Source organism: Rhododendron vialii, chromosome 3a (assembly GCF_030253575.1).
Source record: "Rhododendron vialii isolate Sample 1 chromosome 3a, ASM3025357v1".
Lineage (NCBI taxonomy): Eukaryota > Viridiplantae > Streptophyta > Magnoliopsida > Ericales > Ericaceae > Rhododendron > Rhododendron vialii.
In genome coordinates, this window is record NC_080559.1 from 29,155,786 (window position 1) to 29,167,930 (window position 12,145).

General features: G+C 36.0%; 1 protein-coding gene across 2 annotated transcripts; it reads right to left on the bottom strand.

The window, feature by feature from the left end:
• Positions 1–393: 393 nt before the first annotated feature.
• On the bottom strand, positions 394–9,602 carry LOC131319692 (monocopper oxidase-like protein SKU5). 2 transcript variants are annotated; one of them, XM_058350067.1, is made up of 8 exons: positions 9,358–9,599; positions 3,427–3,536; positions 2,776–3,046; positions 2,550–2,673; positions 2,077–2,461; positions 1,326–1,697; positions 1,132–1,210; positions 394–913 (listed from the first exon to the last, which is right to left on the bottom strand). In XM_058350067.1, the coding sequence occupies exons 1-8, from the start codon at positions 9,496–9,498 to the stop codon at positions 626–628; spliced, it is 1,770 nt and encodes a 589-aa protein (XP_058206050.1). In that variant the 5' UTR covers positions 9,499–9,599; the 3' UTR covers positions 394–625. The 2 variants fall into 2 exon arrangements, with proteins under 2 accessions (XP_058206050.1, XP_058206051.1); XM_058350068.1 differs by having other exon boundaries at positions 774–913; positions 1,132–1,236; positions 9,358–9,602.
• Positions 9,603–12,145: the final 2,543 nt, after the last annotated feature.

Below are 12,145 nucleotides of genomic sequence, written 5' to 3' on the forward strand. Positions count from 1 at the left end.
ATATATTTACATATTTATATATATTTATATATATATTTATATATATTTGTTTCATAAACGAGCCGAACGAGCCGAGCTCGAGCTCCGTAAATACCTATCGAGCCGAGCTCGAGCTCGAGTTCTGCAGCTCGTCACGAGCTCGAGCCGAGCTCGAGCCAACTAAATTTTTGCCGAGCCGAGCTCGAACACTCTAAAACTCGGCTCGGCTCGGCTCGATTGCAGCCCTACTTTCGGATGAAACAAAATCTCAAGTCCCGAACCTTGAACATCCGGCCAACATCCGATTGGGTTTTTTTTTTTTCCCCCTCATCTAAATTTCATTTGCTTTCCCATCCCAAATTGAATAAGATATTGTGCGAAGAGAAATTCACGAATACTTAACAATCCCAAACCTCAAACAAGAGCAACGTACGTACTAGATGGAATTCAATGAAGTTGGTAGCCATCCATGGCCTACACACAATGCTAAGCAATTCCCTCAAACAAATTTTCTACCAAAACACAAGTGCGTTTCGAAATACCACAACCAAAAACTAAACACAATGAAGACACACACACACACACAAATAGTGACTGGCATTTGGCTTGGGCATAAGAATGTTATTTTCATTTGACCCAAAAAAACTTAGCACAGAATCAAAATCGACGCAAAAAACACCACGAGCAACATGAGATACAACTTTGGATGTTCAACTCCCCAGGCGATTGATTTTGGGTAATTTTCAATATCACCGCAGTAGAGAACATTATCGGGCACACTAGCGAACACAGTTGCATTATCTACAAGGGGATCTACAACCCTCATATACGTCTCTTGGCCTAGATACCATCTGTTGAGATTCTCTGCTCTAAGATTCCACACTCCAACGTTGTCCAAATAGATCAGAATTGCTGTCCACCCACCTGGAAAAACCTACAAAATACTCCACAGGGAAAAAGAGAGAGAGAGGAAAAAATTTAAAACGAGCGCTAGTATTTGCACCTAATGGTCCACCTATCAGAACACCGTAATCTTCTGTGGGCCTCGTTACCGTACGTGCTCGGTGCTCCGATCGGTGCACACATCTCGGTGCAATTAGGGTATCTCAATTTGATGAAGAAATGTAGGAGCTAAGGAGCCTGAGCAGAAACCTGTACGGTAGAACGCGATATAGTATCGTTCATGTTATACAACTTCGTGCTGTTTTTTGTCCATTCTCCAAGCCCCATCCTGCATTAGTATCACACACTTGATTTCTGAACATCAAAAAAGGACGAATCGAGCAGGGCACTAAAACTTGCACGGGGTACCTAATTACAAAGAAATCTGTAAAAACTATACGTACCCAAGAACAAAAAACGAATGACCATCCATGTGAAAGCTCAGCACAACAGTGTCATTGTTTTGCAATATGAGTTCCATGGAGTGGTTATACGTTCCATTAATGAGAGAGGTGGCAATCCGAGATGGCCCGCTCGGCAACGTTGCGTTCGGGAAATCGAGATCGTAAACATCTTTCGATTTGTCAAACTGGTCAGCTAGCCGAATCGGATAACCAGGATTTTTGAATGAAATTCCGTTAAATGTAGCTCGAAGTTTGCCGTCAATTGTTGATGGTTGTGTGCTTCTTAAAATGAAGACCTCAGAGGATTTGAGCAGACGGTATTCGAACTTGCCTTGTTGGCTAGGGCCACCTCCTGTAGCATTTAAGTCTTGCCTGATCAACGAATGAAATTACAACATTGTTAGTACTTACATAACTATTACAGGCAAATGATAGGAAACCCTAATTTTAGCAATGCCGATGTGACGTGGACTGTATGAGAATGTAGCATTGCTCTTGTTTTTACTGATTTAAATCCTTTTATGCAAAGGATAGACGCGTTATATCCTAACACAGACGGTTAGCTAAGTTGAAAGTATCGAACCAGACTGAAAGATATAAAAAAGAAGAAGAAAAGAAGGTCGATTTTTGTTTGGTTATAGAACAAAAGCAAAGAGGAAGAACGGTTACTAGAACAAAAGCAAGCAAATCTTGATTCAAAGTGTATTGGAACACGGGAAGGAGAAAGAAGCGTATAATCAGGCAAGCAAACCTGATGGACATTGACTGCTCCATCGCGAGAGACGTATTATAAACACCATTTGGTGGTACGGGATCGGTTGGGAGAGGACCAGCTGCCTTTCCTTTCAATTTGGAATAGTACAAGATAGCAACCCCAATACCATTTTGCCACTGATAGGTTTGATTAGGGTTCATAAACTTCGGGCTTGCTACGATGTAGTAATCGCTATTCGCATCCTGATTCATGGTAACCAAAAATGAGTAAGACTGCCCGACGTGTATGTCAAAGCTGGAGTTGTTTTGTTGAACCGTGTAACGCCCCTCTGTTTCTACCAGGAGCAAATCGTGGTTCTGGATTCGAAAGTTCAAGCAAGTTGACACCCCGACGTTGTGCACCCGAATCCGATAGGTTTTTCCTGTAATCGTGATCATGTTTTACATAAAATAACCCGAACATAATTGCGAAAAAGAAGAAGTTTTATTAGACTGGCAACAATCAGTTACCTGGGACAACATTGATTTTTTCATAATCAAAAGGTTCAGCCGTGCTATAAGGCCCCTTCCCGTTAATGAGAACTCCATCAGGTATTCCAAGGTCTGTTCCATTGTTGAGTGCCCCTCTCAGTGCCTGACATGCAAAAGGTTTAGTCGCCACCCTTTCTAAATACTCCAGCGTCTGTTCGTTTATGTATGCATATAGAGTACAACAGTTTTATCAGCAAATACGAACCTTATGGCTTTGTTTATACCAATCACTGATGAAAACAACGATATCACCATATGGAGTGTCGAAAGGCAGAGGTACTATAGGCAAGTTATTGATGATAAAAGAACCGAAACCACCGGCCGATCTTTGAAGATTGAGTGATGGGAAATAAAAGAAGCTGCCGATCTGATCCTTGACTTGAAATTCGTAAGTCCAATTTCTGTTTGGAGGAATGGGGCAATTTGTGCCTAGAACGCCGTCTTGCCAAAAAGTGCGACGCATTCTCAATCCAGCCCTGCCACAACCCATGAAATGAAAGATAGCTAACACACGATTCATGAATTGAAAACTATGCAGAAAAAACTGCGCGGTCTATATTTGAATCTGTCATGTGGGCGTAAATGCAAAAATGCTACTTGCACAACCGTTGTGTTGGTTGTGTGCGTAATTTTGACCATTCAGATGTATTTGGACGGTCTAGATTTTAAAAAAACTCTTTCAAGGAAAAGTTTAACTTTTATGGAGAAAAGTTTGAACGAATCCTGGCCATTTATTACAACAACGGATGACTAAAGATTGGTTGTGTGTTGTATTTTACACAACCGTTGTGTGTGTAGCACTTTTGTATATTTATATGTTTGCTTCTTCTTCTTCTTTTTCTTTTACGAAACTTACCAAGTAATGAGGAGATTTTCGTCCAATTTGTTCGTCACAGTTACGTTGACAAGGTGATTAGTAGTAACATTAAGAATTGGACCAGGAAACATTCCATTTACTGCAATAACCTGCACACAAGAGAACAAGAAATAACTTATGCATCTATTTTGCAGGTTTTTAACACACCCATTACAAGTGGCTAAAAGTTTATTAATGCATGATTTTTGCTTTAAAAAACGACGTGCACTTATTATATCCATGAATTTCAATTTTGAATAAGAATAGGTGGTACAACTGATTGCAACCATCCCAACGTGTTCTTAATGGTCCACAATTGTCAACAGTATCTTACCAATAAGATACTTTAGGAAATCAGAATAACTGATTGGCGAGATGAATGTTTAATTGCGGAGGCTTATTTTCTTTTGAATAAAACCTATACAATGACATCTTTAGACCTTAATACTACATGAAACGAGAGAGAGAGAGAGAGAGAGAGAGGGGGGAACTTTCTAAAAACGAAAAGAGAATATATATATAGAGTCCGGTTCCCCTAAGAGATCCCGCACGGGCTTACCGTGCGGGACTCCCCTTTTCTGATCAAATTGCGACGATCCGAGCCGCTCAAAATGATCAGAACGTGATTTTAAGAGTACCCGCGAGAAATCAGCAAAAAAAATAATTGGGAAGGGCTTGATCTGAACAGTTTTTTATTGAACGGTTCAGTAAAAAACTGCTCGGATCAAGCCCTTCCCGATCATTTTTTTTGATTATTTCTTGTGGGTACCCTTAAAATCACGTTCTGAACACATTGAGCGGCTCGGACCGTTGCAATTCGATCGGGAAAGGGGAGTCCCGCGCGGTAAGCCCGTGCGGGATCTCTCATTGGATATAAAGTGTATATATATAGGGGAATTTTTAGGCTGGCCCAAAAAATTAGGTTCGGACTTAATTTAGTCCTGCATAATTATTTGTATTTTTTATTCCAATCATGCCCCTTCACGAGCATCAGCGCACGGGACTAAAGAGCATCTAGTATAGAAAAATTATCCAATGCTCCATGAACATTGGAGCACCATTAAAATATTGTTTAAATTTCAAAAAGTCATATCTTTTGTTGTAATTATTCATTTTTTAAAAAAATTATATTTTTGGAACCTATTCGAAGATATCTACTAAACAAAATCCATATTGAATATGAAATTATGTAAGATTAAAAAAATATCATTTACCATGAGAACTGTTTTTATGAGAATTGTCTCTATGAGAAGTGTCAATGATAACTATTTCTATGAGAACTGTTCCAATGAGAATTATCTTTATGAGAACTATTTCGGACAAAAATATCCTTGGCTCTGTGAATTGGTTATGAGAACTGTCAATTTTCATAGTCAGTTCTATGAGAACTATGTGAATGAAAAATACACAGTTCAAATAGTCTCAACACACACTAAACTACACAGTTCTCATAGACAATACTCAATTTTCAAAGAAAATACATAGTTCTCATATATAGTTGTCATGGACAATACGCAATTCTCATAAAAAATATACAATTCTTTTAGAAAAATACATGATTCTTACAGACAGTTCTCATAGAAAATACACAATTCTTATAGAAAAATACACGATTTCCATAAAAAATATTCAGTTCTCATAGAAAATACACAATTCTCATAGAAAATACACAGTTTTCATGGATAAATACACAAATCTCCTAGAAAGTACTCATGAACTATGGTTACGAGAATTGAGACTATGAGAGCTATATTTTTATAATTAATTCATGATCAAATCATATTATTTCGGACAAAAATACCATTGGATATTTGAACTGGCTATGAGAACTGCCAAGTCTCATAGTCAATTCTATGAGAACTACTCAGTTCTCATAAAGAACTGGTCTTGTGAGCTGAGTTATGAGAACTGGCTATATAAATTGCCAATTCTCATAGTCAGTTCTATGAGAACTGCTAGTTTTCATCGTCAATTATATAAGAATTAACTATGAGAAGTAATTGTTCTCATAAAGAAGCTTTGTAAACTGGTTATGAGAACTAGACTATGTAAATTGGCTATATGAACTAAAAAATATATATTTCACATAGTCTTACGATATACTAAAATACACAATTCTCATAAAAAATATATAGTTCTCATAAAAAATACACGGTTCTAATAGACAATTTTCATGGACAATATACAGTTCTCACAGAAAAATACGCAGTTCTTATAGAAAAATACACAGTTCTTATTGTCAGTTCTCATAGAAAAATGCATAGTTCTCATAGAAAATATACACACGAATAAAAATTGAACAAAAATAAAAAGGTAATCAAATCAAATATAGTTATAAATGTTCTCACCGTCATATCTTCAAAAAAATAATCAAAGTAAAAAAAGTAATAGTTCACATAGAAAATAAATTGATTTAGAATTGAATTTTTAATTGTCAAGTCTCATAGAAAAATACACAGTTCTCATAAAAAATATACTTGTTTATATAGTCTCACCACACACTAAAAATACATACTTTTCATAGAAAATATATAGTTCTCATAGAAAAATACACAATTCTCATAGACAGTTCTCATGGATAATACACAGTTCTCATAGAAAATACATAATTCTCATAAACAATTTTCAAAGAAAATATACAGTTCTCATGGACAATACACGATTCTCATAGAAAAATACACAGTTCTCATAGACAAATACACAATTCTTGTAGACAATATATAGTTCTCATAGAAAATTCACAGTTCTCATAGACTGTTCTCAAAGACAAATACACAGTTCTCATAGAAAATACACAGTTTTCATAGAAAAATATACAGTTCTCATAAAAAATACATACAAACAAAAATTGAACCAAAAAAAATAATCAAAATCAAATATGAGAGGTTGAAAATACATAAATTTGACATTTAACAAAAAAAACATCTACGAAAAATTGAGTGCCATTGATGGATGGTCCAGCATTCAACAAAAAATTTGATTGACATTCAACAAAATATCTAATCAACAAAGATTTTTACCCTTGCTCCGGCGTCTCCAGCTTGGATCTCAAAAAATTTGTGTTTTGAAATTCGGATCTCAAAAAATTTGGATTCTGAAATTAGATCGGAGAAATACCAATGGGCCTCCGTCTCGTACGTCGTTTTCATGTTCATGCTCCGACAAGAACCATGGGCAAAGCGATGATGAACTACGTACAGTTTGTGAAATTGAATTGAAACGGATCTAATGGTCGATCGGAATCGGAAGACGGCCGGAGTAGAGTTGATTCCCGGAGAATACGGATACGTGATTCTTACCCTCGTTCTCTATTGCTTCTTTAACATCTGGATGGCCGGACGAGTCCTCAAAGCACGCAAAAGATATGCAACTTTCTTGATCTAAATCATGTCAATGGTACTATTGATTTGATAATGAAAAATCTCTTTATCCTATTGCATCAATTCAATAGAATACAGATCGATGATGGAGAGAGAGAGAGAGAGAGAGAGAGAGAGAGAGAGAGGAGGAGGTTTATCATCTTCAGAGGGAGAGGGAGGAGGAATGATGAGATTGAGTTGACGATGCGAACTAAAATGGGCAAAAAAGTCATAAGATAACATATCCGAGCCTATGCAGGCTTGGGGATAATATTCTGGGTTGGGATCAAACCAAGCCTAAAAACTAGGACTGGCCTCTAATTATATATATAGAAAATTAGAAGCCAGCCCTGGTTTTTAGGCTTGGTTTGATCCTAACCCTGAATATTATTCCCAAGCCTGTATAGGCTCGGATATGTTATCTTATGATTTTTTTGCCCTTTTTAGTCCGCATCGTCAACTCCATCTCGTCATTTTCCTCTCTCTCTCTCTCTCTCTCTCAAGATGATAAAATGAAAGTCCAGTGAGTTTGGGGACATGGAGACAGGCTCGACAACCCGGAAGACGCGGACGAGGAGATAGGTGATGGAGGAGCAAGAGGCCATGTGGATCATGGTGTGGGAGATCGGGAAAGGCCAGTTGAACATCTTGCGGTTGAGGATGTATTTGTTAAACACGATCACGGTGAAGCTGAGGAAGATCCATATGGCCACGTACGTGTAGGACACCACGATCTTTCTCGACATACTCGTTTTCATCTACTTTGGCGGCTGGAAGACAGCCTGCGCAGATTCTCTTTTTTTGGTTGCGAGCCCGCGACGGTGATTCGGCGAAGGTGGTGCCGCCATCACCGTCGCTGAACGTACATGCAGAGAAAGCTGATGAGGACAAAGAGGATGGAGCTGACGTGGACGCTGAGGCCGTGGTTCTTCTCGGAGCATGAACACATGAAGAAGACGTATGAGACGGAGGCCCACTAGTATTTCTCCGATCTAGTTCCAGAACATTTATGATTTGCGATCCAGATTTCAGAACACAAATTTTTTAAGATCCAAAGACCAATTGGTGTTCGAATTTGTGGCCGGATTCAAAACATTGCGGGTCGTCGTCGGTTTTCATATATGAAAATACGAAAAATGTGGTGAACTGTTGTGCAAATGGAGACAAAAAGCAGAGGGCTGTTTGGTTGCTCATTTCAATGCTTCATTTGGTTAGTCTTTTTGTTTTAGAAATTTTCAGTTGACTAATGACTTTCTTCTTAGTTGATTGAAGAATTTAGAACCATTTTTTATGCGAACTATACAAGTAAACTGTATATGGGATTATGTGAGCTGTGTATTGGGGCTATATGAACTGTTTTTTTTATGAGAATTGTGTATTTTTTTATGAGAACTGTGTATTTTTCTATGAGAAATGTCTATAAGAACTGTATATTTTCTATGAGAACTGTGTATTATCTATAATAATGGTATATTTTTCTATGAGAATTGTGTATTGGACTATTTCATTTTGTTTTTTCTATGAGAATTGTGTATTTTCTATGTAAACTATATATTTTTCTATGTGAACTATATATTTATTTCGGACTATTTCACTTTGTTTTTTATATGAGAATTGTGTATTTCTTTATGAGATCAGTCACTTCTCATAGTCAATTCTTATAGAACTGACTTTGAAAACTGACAGTTCTCATAGAACTGATTATGAGACTTGGCAGTTCTCATAGCCAATTCACATAGCCAAGTGTATTGTATATTTTTTACGAGAACTGTTCATTTTTCTATGAGAACTATGTATTGAACTATTTCACTTTGTTTTTTATATGAGAATTGTATATTTTTTTATGTGAACTATATATTTTTTATGGAAAATGTGTATTTTAATGTATGATAAGACTATGTGAACTATGTATTTTTTAGTTCACATAGCTAGTTCACATAATCCAATTCTCATAATCAGTTCACAAAGCTAGTTCTCTATGATAACAATCACTTCTCATAGCCAATTCTCATAGAACTGATTATGAAAACTGTCAGTTCTCATAGAACTGACTATGAGAATTGGCAGTTCACGTAGCCAGTTCTCATAGCTCAGTTCACATACTCAATTCTCTATGAGAACTGAGCAGTTCTCATGAAACTGAATATGTTAACTCGGACTATGTGAACTGGCAGGGATATTTTTGTTCAAGTTATTATGCTAACTGGCTATTCAAGTTATTATGCTAACTGGCTATGAGAATCGGCAGTTCTCATAGTCAATTCACATAACCAAGGATATTTTTGTCCGAAATAATATGAGTCAAGAGTTAATTCTAAAAATATAAATTTTACTAAAAATGGACATGTACACAAAAAGTTAAGAAGAATAGGCAAAATAGTAAAAATGCATGAAAGTCAAGAAAAAAGGACTGAAATAAAAAATATATATTTTTGTCAGGACTAAATTAAGCCAAAACCTACTTTTTGAGGCTGGCCTAAAAATTTCCCATATATATATGTGCTGCTAGCTAAAACACATACAAAAAGATAGGAAACAGTATCCCAAAGGAGATAAAAGAAAGGAGTAGAACCTTTTGAGGGACACCCAAAGGGGAAAGAGTGATGTAAGAGATCTCCAATTTGAACTCGGCAACAGTTGCAAATGAGAAACAGAGGCCGAAAAGCAGAGAGAAGGGGATTAAACACAAGATACATGACCCCAAGAACGCCATGTAGAGAGAGAGAGAGAGAGAGAACAAAACGGCTCTCTGTTCTGCTCTGGCTTTGTATATTTACGTCTTAGAATCTAAACTGATTCCGGGCCCAAGCAATATGACATTGGTTCGTACCCCTTATATAAAGTTTCTTCTGAAGTCTTTCATGCATAGTCTTTTTTCCTATGTATCCGGGGGGCATCTCTTGTGTATGATGAGGGGTTCTCTGAATTTCAAATTTTCAAACAAGTAATAAAATTTTGTATGTTGTTTTTACGTATAGTTTGACTTTTTTTAAGATTGTATATAATGGATCATATCATTTTCACAAAGCCAAAATAGATGAAAAACAACTTAAATTTTAGCGTAAAGTAAATAATATAGCTCAATAAAATAAAATAAACCAGGACAAGTAAACTCTCAACCAAAAAAAAAACATCTTTACTTTGTGTAGGTTTGTGTACAAAAAATTCTTTATTTTTTTGTTATCGCTGAATCAAAATTTAGGAACCTCTCTCCCCTGTTTGTATCATAATTTTTCTTTGCTTCATATACTGCTGTTTAGGCTCTTAATATTTGGGGACTTAAGACTCACTCTTTTTTTATGTCTTATGTCTCAAAAATGACCATAGAAAAATTTCTCAAATCGAAAAAATCTCACTGTGCAGAAAAAGAAAAAAAGTTAGGTAAATGATATAGACACTTCAAAAATTGATACAGGCACTCCAGAACCAGTGTAATTTCAAAGCCACTTTTCTTTGTTTTTTGGAGTGTCTTCATCAATTTTTGGAGTGCTAATATCATTTTTCAAAAGTTATTTTCTCATGAGAAAGTGGAAAAAGTGGTTAGGTGAAGAAATGCTAGATTCCCCTATAAAAAAGAACAGAAATGATATTGGTACCGACCTCCCGGTACCGAAATCGTACCGCCGGCCGCCGGTGGGCCGTCTCCGGCCACCGGACGGCCGATCCGATCCGTCCAAAAATTTTAAAAAAAAAAAACGAGGGGGCCAACGCGGGAATCAACGGCATCCGAGGTGTGTAAGGTGCTTGATCCGAGCACCCTTTTTTCGTGTATATATGTATATTCCCGCGAATATACATATATACACGAAAAAAGGGTGCTCGGATCAAGCACCTTACACACCTCGGATGCCGTTGATTCCCGCGTGGGCCCCCTCGTTTTTTTTTTTTAAAATTTTTGGACGGCTCGGATCGGCCGTCCGGTGGCCGGAGATGGCCCACCGGCGGCCGGCGGTACGATTTCGGTACCGGGGAGGTCGGTACATGTAGCACTACTCAAAAAAGAAAGGGGAGTGATTTTCACACTTATTTTTTTGATATCTATACTCTCTTTTTATTTTTAAGTGTTAAAAGTGTGTGTATTTTTTTTACTAAAAGACAAAAAGAAGGTGTAGATATAAAAAAAGGGAGTGCAAAAATTATTTCCGAAAAAGAAAGAGAAATGCTAGATAAAGTAGATAATATGTCATCTGAACATGTAATACTTATTTAGGATTTTTGGATGGGGAAATAAAGAACCCTTGTTCCACTAAGGGTTCTTAAAAAATAAGTACTTATTCGGTGTGCTATTTTTTATTGTTTAAATATTTCAATATGGATATTCAAAAATATGCAATATGAATATTGTTTAATAGATTTCAATTAGTTCTAGGGAAATTTATATAAATGCTCCTCTTAGTTTCATCTGAGTTTTATTCTTTTTTCCTCAAAGTACCAATTACAACTCTTTTGATCTTCAAATTTGATTTTGTACCAAATCAGTCCAATTAATAACTTCTATCAGCCAAACTGGGTGAAAAAAAATTAAATTGATGGTAGTTTGGATGTTGTAGTTCGTACCAATTTGGTCAAATTGATGACGTCTGGCCTCAATTTGATTATTTCCACCTAGTTTGGCTGACAGAAGTTATCAATTGAACCAACTTGGTACGAAAACCAAACTTGAAGGTCAAAAGAGTTGTAATTGATACTTGAAGGACGAAAATGAGACTCGGGTGAAACTAGGAGGACCATTTCTATAAATTTCCCTTAGTTCTATTATACAAAGTTCGCAAAATCATAAAATTCATTATAAATTAAAATATATAAGCAATAAAAAATGACACAGATTTTAGAATGTAGAAATAAGAAGGTAAAAAGTTAGTGGAACATGGGTTCTTATTGGATAAAAAAATAAGTATTTATTTTGTTAGTGGAATTATTTCAGTATTTTTTATTTTTCTTCATAATTTTTGTTTAGCTTTTCGCCGTAATTTTTAGGGTTAAATCGGAAAATTATAGAGATATAAATTGATGTTGAAAAAATTTAAATAACATAGCACTTTAGACAAATAAGAAATTTTTTTTTTTATCAGAAGACAAATAAGATAGTTTGATTTTTTTTTTTGTCTTTAGTGAACTTTTTTTTTTGTTGCTTCCGGTCATAATTTTGTAACTTTTTAGACTCATTTCGTTGACACATGTGATTAATCGAAAAAAATTCAATCGAATTTAACAAAAATTCAGAAAAGACGAATAAATCACCCAGATCAAAGAAAATAATTAAGTTTACAAAAATGCGGCCACAATATTCCATTGACCAGTAATATGGAATTTAACAAGGCAAATTGGTGAATTTGCAAACTAATGGAGTATAACAAAGG